The following is a 14,735-nucleotide window of genomic DNA, read 5'->3' as shown; positions in this document are numbered from 1 at the left end:
GGGGGGTGGGGGTGGAGGGGGGAGCAAGAGGCAATGTAAGGACACAATAGTAACAATAACCGTTGGACGGACCGATGGACAAGCAGTCTGGCAGGTTTCCCAGAGGGACAAACAGACTAACAGAATGTGTACTGCTGAGTGTGCACAGGGAGATTACCTGACTGTGTGTGTTGTGTTGTGAAGAGAGCGGGGGAGTGAGTGTCTGTTTGCATTAGTGTGTTTGCGGATTTGTTTCTCTGAGCTTTTTTTTTTTTTTTTTTTTTTCCTTTTTTGTGAGTGCGTGTGTGCGCTCACTCATGTGTGTCTATATGTGCCGTGCAGATATCACACTGCTGTGGCAAAGCTCTCAGAACCGTCGTCTGACTCACTGCGCTCAGCCCCCTTTGTGATATCCTCACTTTCATATTTCCGCTGTGACAGAGGAGTAAAAGTTTGCTCGGTTTAGCACAACTTTCTCCACTTGAGGTTTCCTTGGCAGAGACCGAACCCGGATGAGTCCTGATACTTTCCAGGGATGCGCTCAGATATATGAGGAAAAAAGAAATCCACGTGTCAGCTTTTTATCATTTTTAAAAGACGGCAGATTACAAAAGGTAAAAAGATGGAGTGAGATTTTGAAGGTCATTTTGTGTAAACGAGTGCTCTCATCTCACAGAACACAGCGCCTCAGTTGGAGAGCTATTTCCATTGTGTTTTTTTTTTTTTTTTCATCCTGACATGCAAGAATTACACAACTTTTATGTCCACACAAGTACAGTTACAAATCTCTTACTCATCCATCGCAGCAGTTTTACATTTGTATCCTTCCCCCGCACATCTTTGCGGAACATACCCTCTTTGGATCGTGGTTGTGTTTCTGATAACCAAGACTGCAACATCCTGCAACATCCATTTTTTTTTTCCTTTTTTCTTTACGGAGACCTCATGATGTTCCGTCTAAAATAAGTAACGTCAGGAACAACGAAATGGCACCCCAAATAGGCCGAGCCTCAAACGCGGAGGTGTGCAAATTAATCATTTAATTTATCAATTCATGTGCAAAATAGTCTTGCGTGAAGACAGTACTTGGGTGTCTGGTTGTGTGTAGGTGTTTGGCAGAGATGTCCTTGGCGTGATTCACACAACACTTGCTCAAAACTAAAACCTCTCTTTTCATTTTTCTTTTTTTTTTTCCAGTATTGTCTTTAAAAGTGGAAAATACCTCTCTGAAAACTTTCTTTACCTTGACCACATGAAAGCTTCCAGTTCAGTAAAACTCTGTTACCAGGGGAATGATTCTCTCCAGACTTGCGTCAAAGTGGCATTTTCGAAGTTTCACTATTTGCTGTCTAATAAACTAACCGTGTTTATGACCTCTGCAGGCTTTTCTCATTTCTCTATTGTCTGAGTCACCCCACCCCCTCCTCCCTTTTTCTGTCACACCATATAGACATCTGTGTCGAGGGGCAGAAGTTGCTTCAACCTAATTGTCTTTCTCTTCTCGTATTGTCCTCAAATGACTTTCTCTCTGTCTCAACTCTCCTCTTCCTCCCTCCCTCGGACTCTCTCCAGCTCTGCCCAGTCTCTGTCTCAGTCTGTAACTGTAGCCTGTGTTTTTCTCTCCCTCCCACTCCCTGCGACGTATAGATACTGCATTGATCAGACACACGCGCTCAGACACATGCACGCACCGAGCCTCCCACTCCTTTTATCATTGATTCGCTCTGCTCTGCTCGCTTTTTTTTCTTTCTTTCCTCCTTCTTCTTCTTCTTCTTCGTCTTCTTCTTTCGCTCCCTCCTTCCTATTCTCTTTCTCCCTTCTTTGCAGCGGCACTTGTTGAATTCAGCCCTTGGAGAATAGAAAAGAGGGGAGCGAAGCGGAGAGAGCGATGATGACAAGGAGGCAGAGGGAGGCTTTGAGACAGTGAGCAGCAGAGAGAATGGGTTATTGGAGAATGTAGAGACAGGAAGAGAAAAGTCAGTCAGAAAAGCAGAGGGAGCGACAGAGAGGGAGAGAGAGGGAGAGAGAGAGAGAGAGAGAGAGAGAGAGAGCGAGAGAGATCTTTGAGACAGTGGGAATGACACTTTAAGTGAAAGAGAGCTGGCCAGACGGAGAACATCAGAGTGCTCTCCTTCCGTCTGTAACTGCTCCTCCTCCGTCCTGCTCCTGACTCTTGCTGGCGTGTTTTTTTGTGTGTGACAAGGCTCCATGGTGTGTTTGAACCAGAAGACTGGCTTTACACAGGTCAGAACTGTCTGGGCTAACTGAGCACTTTTTTGTGTGTGTGGGGGGGTGGATATTTGTGCATGTTACTAGGGGAAAGTTATGTGCTGGTTTCTCCAGGTGAGGGCTTGGGTGCCAGGTTACACAGTAATTTCCCTATACAGTCTACTCTGTGTCTCTCCGTGTGTGTGTGTGTGTTGATTTATGCATGCACACTTTTATGTAAGTAAGCCAGTGTGCATGTGTGTGTCTGTATAGAGAGAGAGACTGTGTGTGTGTGTGTGTGTGTGTGTGTGTGTGTGTGTTCTTTAAAGAGGCGGTGACATTTTTTCAGTTTGTATTCCTGGAAACTGTTCTGCAGCATTGCTCAATAATGAAACTGGTGCGTATATGTATGTGTGTGTGTGTGTGTGTGTGTGTGTTGGGGGGGCAAAGACAATGATACAAGGTTCAGGGAATTAATGAAGGTGTGGATATTCCTGGAGAATGTGCTGCAAAGAAATTCAAGGAACTAAAAAAAAAATGTTCCCTAAAAAAATGTAGCCAAAGCTGAGAAAGAGTAAAAAAAATCAAAAGTTTAGAGTCACCTAAATGAATAAAAATCTGTAAACTCAGACGTGACGAACTGGAGTTTTGTTGCTTAAAAAAGTTATTATCAAGGCTAACTTCCAGGCCACCAAAGTCCACAGAGCTGGAAAACTGTTTTCGAGGCGTTAAGTGCAGTTCGTGGAATGAGTCCAGGGTTCCTGGAATTCAAGACATGTTAAACAACATAGCCTTAAGACTTTTCACAACATTTAACACACTTACAGTAGGCACGGCAGTGTTTTTTTTTTCTTTCTTTGTGGAGTGACTTGACTCCTCCTTCCTCTCCTGTCTCAATCTCTCACCCACTATCTTCGCATTTCCATCTTTTCTTTCACACTCCTCTCACTTCTCCCTCAACGGCATTCGTTTTCTCGCCTAATTCCAACTCCTTGCTTCCTCCTCTCAGTTATTGCTTCTCGCCTCTCTACCTTCATCTCTCACACGTTTTCTATTTACTCGGTGTTCGTCTCCCTTTTTCTCCAACAGGCTCCCGTACATTATTCTTTCTGTTGTTGTTGTTTTTACTTTACAGATGCCTCTCTCGGTGGCAGAGACTGCAGTGAATATCTGAAAGCCTCCCTCTGTGGCCAACATGTCCCAGCTGCTCCATGTGGAGATCCCCAATTTTGGAGCCACGGTTCTGGGCTCCCTTAATGAGCAGCGCCTGCTGGGACAATACTGTGATGTATCCATACTAGTAAAAGGTGGGTTTCCAGAAATTCTGGATTTTTTTTTTTGTTTGTTTGTTTTTGGGTTTTTTACATGACTTTGAGGTGTTTAAATCAATATTCTCAACTCCTTCTCTTTCCAAACCAGGTCAGGCTTTTAAAGCCCACCGGGCTGTTCTGGCTGCCAGCAGCCTCTACTTCCGTGACCTCTTCAGCAGCTCAACCAAGAGCCAGTTTGAGTTGCCTTCCTCAGTCACCCCTGGTTGCTTTGAACAGATCCTGGGTTTTTGTTATACAGGGAAGCTAACAATGGCAGCAAGTGAACAGCTGGTTGTCATGTACACAGCTGGCTACCTCCAGATCCAGCACATAGTTGAAAAGGGCATGGACCTTATGTTCAAGGCGAACTCACCTCACTGTGACTCGCAAACAGCCGGGTCCTTAGAAGAAACAGGTTCCGAGCCGCAGAGTCCTCTTAACAATGGCAACAGCCTTTCGGTGGCCACAGTTTTGGGGACCTCGGGCTGGTCTACGGCATCCCTACTCATCCCGCAGCGCAAGATTAAACTAGAGGGCGGTGATCCGGCGCCAATTTCGACACCCTCGACGCAAAGCAAAATTTCGACGTCGGAGCTGGGGAGTCGGCTGGCGAGGGCCAGCTCGCTTTTCTACACGGCGGCTGGAGGGACCCCCATCCCTGGGATGCCTTCGTTCCCCTTTCAAGGAACCGCTGGAGGTGGATCGGGAGGTGGAGCAGGAGGAGGAACGGGCGGCGAAAGATCCAGCCCTGGAGAGTCCAGCCTGCCCACCACCGACAGTCCCACATCCTACCAGAATGAGGACGAGGAGTTTGAGGAAGAGCCATATGATGGGATCGCTGAGGATGGTTACAGTCATATTTATGGACGTTCAGCTAACCCCTACGGGAGTGAGTATCATAGTATATAATAAGAATCTGTGTCAAGTGTTACTCTTTTTAGCAACACATAGGTTTGTGTGTTTGTGGAGTTTTTTAAACACATCTCTACTTCGGCCAAATTCCCTTTCCAACTTATGTTTATGAAAACCAATAAGATCAGACTAATTGTTTACATATATACTCAAATGTGTAGTTTTTGTGATAGCGCAGCTCTCACCTACTTGGTTTGAAGTGTTCTCCTGAAAAAATCTGTCTGAGGGGCTAAAAAGCCCTTCCTCTTTGCCCCTTCTTCTACATCACAGAAAGAATTTGGACCCCTCCCCACCCTCAGCATCAAACATACAGAATTTAGAAACAAGGGGAAGGGGTGAAATGGGATTTTAGCTTTTAGTTTTCAATTCAAGGACTCCTTGACAGTCCCAGTCACATTTCTATATCAAATTTTATATCTCTGCTCCGACTAAGTGCATTACTTCGTCATCTGCCCTTGGCTGATGTCGGAAATTCATTTGATATCAGACCAATTTAAACCCAAACTCGGCATGACTTGCAGAAAATAGATGTACGCTGTGTCCAGACGTGCCATGCATTGGGCAGGAAAGAAGAAGAAAAAAAAAAACGCACGTTCGTTTTATCCCACTTACATTATTTAATCTTTCATAAATCATGTATTCTGCACATCTTAGAAGAACAGAATGTTGTGCCTCCTGAGTGTGTGTGTGTGTGTGTGTGTGTGGGTTCTCTCAGCTTAAAGATAGCCTTATGGAGTTACGATCCGAGTGCATCGTGACCAACAACACTGGCCTTATCATTTCCACAGCAGCTGGTCCGCACTTCATTTTAGAGTGTTTATTTCTTTTAACCATAATTTCACGCTGATGTACAGTAGATATCTCTACTCATGCAGGCATATGATACTTTTGTGTGTGTGTGTGTGTGTGTTTTGCGTTCACATTGCAGGGAACTCACAGTCTCGGAACTGGCAGGAGAAATGTGCTCAAACTCTCTATAAATCTTTACACCCTGCAGCTGAAAGGCATGACATGGCTTTGTTGGATTCTAGGGTTTCAGAAATTGATGAAATCCACTCTATCTGCAATCAGTCAGAGCACCGCAGGGTGACATTGTTGGATATTTGAGAGCCCACACATCTTTCCTTGAATGAGCGTGTGTGATAGAAATGTCTCCAGACATGCAAAGGGGATTAATCATCTCGTTGAAATATGCGCATGTGTTTGAATCGGTGTCTTCATTTGTCTTGTCCTCCTTTGTGTTTGCGTTTTCGGTGCCTACGAGTCATCTAAGAGGTGCGGGCAAAACATTTAGGGTGGAAGAGCCCATCGCCCATTTATGGATATGCCCCCTTCCCCTCCACAGCTCAGATTACTGATGCAGCCTCCTGACTTATCTGGGATATATCTGCAATGGTCTAAAACATTTATGAAACACAACAAACTTGCATCAGATTACCTCAACCTTTTGTACTAATTAAATTGTCATTGCTTTATTTTTGATCATGACGGCACAAATGAAAGTGCGATGCCTGCAGAGTTTTCGTTTCTGTCTTGTGATGGTTTCGAAAACCTCTAATATATATTTTTTTTCTTCTTTTCTTTGACTTTATTAGTTCAAGACAAGCCGGAGATGGCAGCGGTGCCCTTGTCCTTAGAGAATCGCAACTGTGTCCTGATCCGCAGAGACCTGGTGGCTCTGCCCGCGAGCCTCATAAACCAGATCGGCTACCGGTGCCACCCTAAGCTCTACACCGAGGGGGACCCCGGAGAGAAGCTGGAGTTGGTCGCTGGTAGGCAAACACCTGCGAACACCGTTCACTCATGCGCATCTAGTAGCAAACCTTTCCCGTGTGCTAATTCCGAGAGTAGTTTGGGGAAGCAGTGCAATCCACGTGATTTAGATTCAAAATTCAATACCTGTGAAATACATTTCACTGATTTAATTCCATCAAACTAATAAACTCAGGATTTTATAAGGCTTCATCATTGCAGAGCAGAAACACTTTATATGAAGCTGATGAAAAGCCGAACATGAACTGGATAGTTTTTCCCCAAGCTGTCAGGGGTTAAACTCTGGTCATTTTGTATACAATTTAATCTACATTTGGATTAAATTATATTTAAACATCAGCACCAAAGAAAACAAGCTTTCTCTCACTAATTGAAAGGCTGCTGAGCTAAAGCGGTATCTTGTGCACATTCACCCAGAGGCCAGGAGAAGGTCATGAAGCATGAATGGCTGGTGTACATTAAGTCATTCAGATTGGTTTCTGTAATGGGTTTAACCCATGTTATTGCCTTGGTGTGTCTGAAAGGAATAAAACAAACCTGCAGAGTTTCTTTGGAGAGATTTAGGACTGTGACACAAGGACAACGATCTCTGCAGTTGTCATCAATCAGGCCTTTATGGAAGAGTGTCTAGATAGAAGTCAGTCGGAAGTGAAAGGCGTATGACTGCCTGCCGGGGGTTTGCCAAATGGCCCCTTACAGAGCTCAGAGAGAGTGTGAGTGGAAAAAAATGTATGATTAGACAAAAAGTTCACGTTGTGGTCCGGCTGTCAGACATTGCTCTTAGCGGTCATAATGGCAACTTTCAAAGAGAACACGTACGACTCAGCATGTAGGGAAAGCAGTGTCATCATTGGAGCGTGGCCCAAAAAAAAAGTTACATTTATTTAGCATTAAATTGTTGCAGGCGAAAGAATTTACCCCTAATTATGTAATTTTGTGAGGGACACAGAGCTCTGGGGCGTTTTCACATTGTTACCAGAGTTCTGATTTTAGGCTGCTGAAATTTGGTTTTCTTTGTTTAAAGACCTTAATATGTATTACCAACTAAAGCACGAATTGAGGCAAGGATAAATAAGTCATCATTGATTCTAATTGAACTCTGTTCTGTTCATGCAATGCAGGTACCCAGGTGTTCATGACACGAGGTCAGCTGATGAACTGCCATCTGTGTGCCGGTATCAAACACAAAGTCTTGCTCCGCCGTCTCTTAGCCACATTTTTTGACAGGTGAGCATAAATACAAGCGTGTATTCAATGTCTGTGTTAGTCTGAGATCTGTGCATGACTCCAGCACTGCTGCTGTTCTCACAGACCAACTTTCACGCTGCATCCGTGGCCATGTTGTGCAATGCAGATAGTTGTGTATGTTCCTATGCTGATCTCATGTACTGTATATACCTGCTGCTGACTCTGCCCCCTGGTGTTGACTCGGTGTTCCTGCAGAAACACTCTGGCCAATAGCTGTGGGACAGGCATCCGTTCTTCTACGAGCGACCCCAGTAGGAAACCCCTGGACAGCAGGGTCCTCAACGCTGTCAAACGTAGGTTATCTTGTGCATATGGCCTGAAACGTGGGAGGGCATTTGCGCAGCTCGTTCTCATGGGTTTTTGCTGTTTTCTCTCTTTCACAGTGTACTGTCAAAACTTCAACCCCAACTTCAAGGAGAGCGAAATGAATGTGATTGCTGCTGACATGTGCACGAATGCGAGGCGCGTCCGCAAGAGGTGGCTGCCCAAGATCAAGTCCATGCTGCCCGATGGCATGGAGGTGTACCGGGCAGGGATGGGCATAGGTTCCAGTGTGGGCCTGGGCCTGGTGCTGGGTGCCCCACAGTCAGGAGTGCCCCTCCCCTTTGAGCATGACTTCAAGACCCTAGAGCAAAGGTTGTACCTCGATCGCAAGGACCCTCTCAGGACTCAGACAGAAGGCAGCCCTGGCTCCGGGGCGGCCGGAGCAGAGGCTGACGGTGAAGGGGAGGCGGCAGTTCAAGAGGAGCAGGAAGAAGACGAGGATGAAGCCGGGCTGGAGGGTGTAGACGGATCACCGGGGGCGCCACTGTTAGTCACAGTGGGTGAGGCAGGCAGCACGCCACCTAAGCAGGAGGTGGAAGGTTTTGAACAGGGCCTGAGGGTGAACGGACAGTGAATGTCTCTTTGACCTGTCTCTCGTATTGTGAAACTCATTTCCCTTTTTTTCTCCTCGTGGCTCTCTAACACTAGCATCTCGTCCTCCACTCGTTCTTCTCCTCCGTGCTTCCTCAACAGGAGTTTTCAAGCACAAGAGCTGCACTCATGATTCCGATTACACAGAAATCTGCCACACATGCATGCGCTCGTGTGGGCTCACATTCATGCCAATAGTGAAAGTAAAACACCGACAGTAGAAGTACACACAGGCATGGCATTAGCCCTTTAAAAAAAAAAAGAAACCTTTCTGATCCACCCCTTCCTTTTTCTTTTAAGTATGCACTTGGTATTTGGGCTCCTGCAGCCATGTAACAAGGACCTCACTGCAGAACAAATAGCTGTAATGATTCATCACATCACTGAATACAAAAAGCTACAGCTGCTTTGCTTGAAGTTGGTCTAATTCATTTTTTTCTCTTTAGTTTGAAAAACTGCCTTTAAAAACAACCCAACTTTTAGGAGAAACATGGCTCCCTGACAAGAGCAGTGTTTACAATCTTTGTCCACTTGACATTGAATTATTGTTTATGAATATAGGCAGTATTACAAGAAATTTTTGTGTACTGTGGTAATACCGTTTAGCAAACAGCATGTCACTTTTACGAAGAATGTGCTAAACTTTGCTTCAAAATCCCAAAACAAATATATCACTTTTGACTTACTTATTTTGGTTCTGCATATCTTCCCGTAACATATCAGATTGAACTAACGATGTTATGCCTAGACACAGGCATAACATCCAAACCACCCCTCCCAACATTACATACGTGCAGATCGGCACATTTCTATATTATTTAATCAAACAGTACAATGTCCAGAAGTTGCAGTGCTTTTGAACTCGGGGAAAAAAAAAAAAGAAAAAAAAAAAGCTTTTAAATTTCATCATTCTGATGACACAGGGCAAGAACAATAACGTACTGAAGTCAAGGCTTGCATGCATTATTCCAAACAACGGATAGGCAGAATTAATGAAAACAACAGCAACAGCTACAGCCGTGCATCTAAATAAGAGAACAGCTACTGTGCCTGGAGCTATGCCATTTAAACCAGGAGGACTTTTCTCTGTTTTCTTTACCAGGATCTAACCTCAGTTCTAACAGATTGTTAGAACTGGCCATGGTGCAACCTAGGACTGACTGTGCACGTTATGGGTTTTAGAAGTCTCGTCTTGTAGCTATGGCGTGTGCTGCCATCTTTAAAAAGGGGGAGAATGAACACATGAAATAGAAAAGAGGAAGCGCACTACACTGAGCGTTAGAAGTTTAAAAACTAAAAAAAAAAACTTTAAAATGCCAGGGAGAAGCACTCTTCCACCTTGGAGTGGTGGTGAGACATGCTGAGACTACACAGTCCTGCTTCCATCCTGTTTGTTGTTATTTTATTTTTTTTCTTCTTTCTCTCTTTATTGTTTTCTTGTGGGGAAGATGGGTGGGTGGGTAAATTATTGGACTTTTAGGAGCAATTTATGCTGGCCTTCTGCATTTGCACTTAAGAAGGTTAAAGAGTGGAGGGGAAAACTGAGGAGTCGGGCAAAACGTGGACCTGCAAAGACTGCAAATTACCACCAAGTTACCCTGATTACGTACCTAATCAGGCGGTTTGTGCGCTTCGACGGAAACAACGGGTCTTTCTGACGATGACTGTTTCTATGTTTTTGATGGGGAGGGGTGGGGGGTGGTAAGGCCGTGCGTCGTCGTGCTCTTCTTTTGTTTGTTTTCATGTTTGTGGCCATGATGAGGACACAGTCCACACAGCCTTTCTTTATTTAGGGTTTCATGTGCTAAACAGTTTGCGGGTGAATGTTTCCCTCACGCTTTGCTTTTCGTCAACCCCAGTCGGCAGTGAAAGCACATCTAATCCCAGGTGCAGGCCGTTAATTTCAGCGAACGAACTGCGTGTCATTTTTAGCCAGTGTGCATACGTGGCCGTCTCTGATGTGGTTGAAAGTAAAATCTGTTAATTTTTTTTTTTTTTTTTTTCGATTCGATTGCACAAGTTAAGCAGAAAGTAACAGCCCACCGCCCCCTTCCCTCACCCTGTATATTTGACCCGTATTTTCATGTTTCAGTGATGTGCCATTTCAAAGTCTGGGCCAGATTTTCCTCCCCAAGTGTCTGTCCTCCAAGTATCTTTAGAGTAAGCTTTAAATTGGCCCTGCACAAGAAACACAGGGTCACGTTTTGCACTAGTTGATGACGTTTACATTTTTTTTTCTTTTCCTCTGTCCTGGACAAAATGTGATCCACCACACATAAACCTGAGGTTTGACAGAACGGCCAAGTTGATGGATGAATGTAAACTGTAGCACTGCTTTGGTGAGGGTCCTGGCCTTTTGTTTTATTTTTCTTTTTAAAAAAAACAACAACCTGTAAATGATTGAATCGCTTTTCCTGTGGCTCATTTTTGGCCAACTTTTAAAATGAACCCTTAAAATGAAATTTACTGACAAAGAGGCTGGAGGATGCTCGTATCCAGAAAGATTTTTCAACTAACGCCAACGGGTCTTCCAGTATAGCAGGGAGCGTCTCCCTAAAAAGTGCAAAATATGAGCATTGTTTAAATACTCTGTGGGGAATTTATTCCCTATGTTGTTTATTTTCCTCTGAACCCAAAAATTATGTATGTATCTAATGTTGAAATTACAAGATTAAGTAAATTATATAATATTTTTTAGTTTATTCATCAAGAAAATAAAGATATTCTCTTGTCTGTTGGATCCACTTAATCCTAATTACTTCCGGTTTTGTCATTTTTTAAGTAGAAATTATATATATATATGTATATGTATTTTATAATTCAATCAAAATCATGTTACAAAACAACATGCCACTTTCTAAACCCTTAAACTGAAACATGAAAGATGCAGTAAATGGAATGAAATCTTAGATTTGGATTAATAATAATATTTTACCTTTGAAACGACACCAGAGGAAGGAAATGTTGCACAGATTTTCTTGGATTTCTACAAACCTCCCATTCAGTTTGTAATAACAGAGTTCGGTAACTAAAAAAAAAACGGATGAACTGTGGAGAAAAATATAAAAAAAAGGAGTTTGGAGCAGTGCCTTAGACTGTAAAAGTGTGGGTGTGGATGTGTGCCATAATTATTCTACAGAGACAAACAAAACCAAGGACCCTGGTGTGGTTTAATAGATTGTAAACTGACAGACTTTCTTTTAATTACTTATTGAAATTAATATTTAAGACAGTCTCTTATGACCTTCACTACTTTATTTACATGTTCTGTTGACATGATGTTTTTCCGTTGTGTTCTCTTTAAACAGAGAAACTGTGTTTGATCCTACACTCGCTGTGCTAATGTCAATGATTTCATTCAAAGGCTATTTGAATCAGTGCAGATACCTTGTCGGAGACATTTGCATATAAAAATACACAACCAGCGCCAAAAATACCAGTATAATCTGTCACTGATGCTTTGTCAATTTGTTCACTTGTCTTCCTCTTCATATGTCTGCTTCAATCGTTTTGTTTGCTTTTTTGACTCACTCTTTTTTTTGATGGGCTATGGTCTCTTAAGGTCTGTTTTTCTTTCCTTTTTTTTTTCCTTGTGCAGGGTAAACTGAGTGACGTTGCACTATAAGCTGAGAAATGCTCAGAGAATGTCCCGGCTAGCCTTTGTGAGAGCGAGCTCCGTTTAAGGTGGCTGAATGATAAAAGATGACTTTGTACGGTAGTTGAATTGAAACGAGGGAATCTGCAAACACCGGACGATCACTAAAAAAAAACAGAAATAAGATTTGGGGGTGGGGCTGAAGGTTGTAAGGTTTTCTCAGATGTTTTGTTCTAAATGAATTCTCTCTGGCCTCAGAAACCTTACATAGGGCTCAGCTCATCCCCACCATTACTGTAAAATAAACGAGCACTGTATTTATTTTGGGTTTTTTTCCTGGAAACTATACATTGATATGCAAAGTGACACTTGTAACATTAAATGCATGCCATTCAGATGCTCACCCTGACCCTATGAAACCTCTGATCTTTATGCACCATGTATTTTATGCTGAATAACTGTTGCCACTGTTACCAAGTGAAGACTGCGGAGTCTTGCGGTGAACGGGGGCCGCATGTTTCTCGTGCGCCCTGGCCTTTTTTCGTTGAATGTTAGCAAAAAGAAAAAGAAAGTCTGATTTCCTGTATGATTTGGCAGCAAAAGTACCGATTAGGAGCGGAAATACTAACTACCCGGTTTGAGTGTGCATTTGAATCGTTTGCAGACTCACAAAAGAAAAAAAAAGAAAAAAAAACAAATGCACTAAAAGTTTGTATGTGTATGTTTGTGAATTTGAACATAAAGCCAGCACTTTACTTGGAAAGAAAAGAGAGAAACATCAAGTTGTGGCCAAGACTAGATGGGCAAAAGAGGAGTAAATGCAACTTTTTAAAGCCATGTGTTCAGAGCGCTGACAATCAGAAAAGGGATGAGAGACCCGCAGTGCACTATGGGAGATGTGACACGACTCGCTGTGCTCTTGCTGTTTGCTTTGTCTTTCTCCGGCTTGCTTCGGTCTGTGCTATAGCTTGCTTTCCAGAATGGAAGGGACACGGTTGACGTTAGCCTTCTTGGTTCTAAGTGTGCGTCTTTGCAGCAAGGACTGACTCAAATCTTGGTGCTTCATGAACAGAGCTGTCCCATGTCGGCATGGACCATATCTGTCTCGGCCCTGAGTCTGGGCTTATAGGAAACCAGATGATGGACAACAATGCAAATGTTTTAAAAAAACAAAAAAAGGATCTTGTCATGCAACTGTACACGTTGATCACAGTATTGTTCTTCACTATCAGCAGCGGACCTGGATGGGGCGATTTCAGTGTTGGTTCTGCTTTATAAAAGAGACAAAAAAAAATGTTAAAATGTTTATGCGCCTTCTGGCTCCAGCATCAATAATATATAATGGAAATGCAAGTTGCCACTTTTGATGTTGCGTAAAAGAATCTACCTTTCATTCCCGTCATCATCAGTTTTAAGTTCTGTAGTTCAAGAGTACTTGATTTCTTTAAAATGCATTACAGAAAAAAAGAAAAAAAAATCTGCTTTCTAATAAAAGTCCTTACTTCACCACATATCAGAGTGATCGGCTTTTTTTCCTTTTGGTCTTTGTTCTTTTTTGTTCCAAGAGCTGAAGGGTTGCGTTCAGGGATTTGTCTTGTGCTGACTTCAAAAATATCCATCCAAGAAAGAACACCATGTAAAGGTTACTTACGCACAAGCACACGGAGTTAGGAGAGATCATTAAAAAATAAAAAAACAAAAATAGATAGACAGATCAAAGATATAAGACTCATTGGTTTACGAACCAATGAGTTTAAATTAGGGTAAGATTGCAACTCTACTAAAAAAGTAGGACCTTAAAACCTGCGTCTCTCAGCCTAGGGTCAACATAACTCCTTTCACATATTCTGAGTGCTGAGAACATCTTAAAAGCCCTCTCTTACCATACCACACACAAACTCGTCCATTGTCTTCATCTCTGAGTGATCAGATCTCGTAAAGGGGGCGTGGTTTACTGATTGACACCTGTCAGATTGAGTCTGAGAAAGGTTGGGGCTTATATCTCTGATGGGTTTGATCTAGTGATGGCAAACAAGCACCGGTTACAAAACTCACGTCAGTGAGAGGTTTGGATGTTTAAAAGTACCAGCTCTACTTTTAAAGTTCATTAGTCTTGTTTAATTTATAAGACACGTTAGATATGAGACTTGTGAAATGTCGAAAGTGACGCTTGCAGATTACGTCTGCATAAATTGTTTTATTTTAGTCATTCATATATAATAACCTTCAGCTCATTCAGTCACTAACTTTTATACATTTCAAAATATTCAACTTTATTTAAAAATGTTTCCCCCATTTGCTACTTTTAGGCTTTAGCTACCATTGTGCTGCTTCTAGCATTTAGCTAGCCTTTTGCTACTGTTCTGCTACTTTTAGCTACCCTTTTTCTACTTTACATTTTACCTAGCATTTTTGGCCTTTTTTAGTTAGAATTTTGCTACTTTTGGGCTTCCAGTTAGATTTAGCTTCTTTTATCTTTCAGCTAGTGTGTTACTCCTTTTAGTTTCAGCAAAGTCACTCATCATTCCTCTAGATCTTCTTCTTCTTGGGAAGTTTTATGGCAGTTGGCAAGAAGCTGAAGGTGTACATTACCGCCACCTACTGGTATGGAGTGTGAACTTTAGGTTAAGGAATTAACCCCGGTTCTCTGAAACATGAGTGAGGTATCTCACTATGGGACACGCCCCTGCGCCTGTCCCCCAGAAGCTCTATTACATTACGCCAGTCCTGACTGGCCGACAGAAGTGACGTCAGCTCCAGGAGGAGGGCTTCCTCCCAGCATAAATGCCTGACGT

General features: G+C 42.9%; 1 protein-coding gene across 2 annotated transcripts in view; it reads left to right on the top strand.

Moving 5' to 3' along the window:
* Positions 1–12,501, top strand: part of LOC108231046 (nucleus accumbens-associated protein 2) — a 35,504-nt gene extending 23,003 nt beyond the window's left edge. The window contains exons 1-7 of one of the 2 annotated variants that reach the window (XM_017407867.3): positions 2,008–2,223; positions 3,323–3,494; positions 3,607–4,386; positions 6,005–6,181; positions 7,304–7,409; positions 7,626–7,723; positions 7,814–12,501. In XM_017407867.3, the coding sequence (XP_017263356.1) occupies positions 3,383–3,494; positions 3,607–4,386; positions 6,005–6,181; positions 7,304–7,409; positions 7,626–7,723; positions 7,814–8,328 (1,788 nt within the window). In that variant the 5' untranslated portion in view covers positions 2,008–2,223; positions 3,323–3,382 and the 3' untranslated portion in view covers positions 8,329–12,501. Of the gene's footprint in view, positions 1–2,007; positions 2,224–3,322; positions 3,495–3,606; positions 4,387–6,004; positions 6,182–7,303; positions 7,410–7,625; positions 7,724–7,813 lie in introns of those variants that run through there. The other variant, XM_017407866.2, reaches the window with a different exon arrangement.
* The last annotated feature ends 2,234 nt before the right edge of the window (positions 12,502–14,735 follow it).

The sequence above is a fragment of the Kryptolebias marmoratus genome, linkage group LG14 (assembly GCF_001649575.2).
Source record: "Kryptolebias marmoratus isolate JLee-2015 linkage group LG14, ASM164957v2, whole genome shotgun sequence".
Taxonomy (NCBI): domain Eukaryota; kingdom Metazoa; phylum Chordata; class Actinopteri; order Cyprinodontiformes; family Rivulidae; genus Kryptolebias; species Kryptolebias marmoratus.
This window is presented reverse-complemented; position numbering and strand designations above follow the sequence as displayed.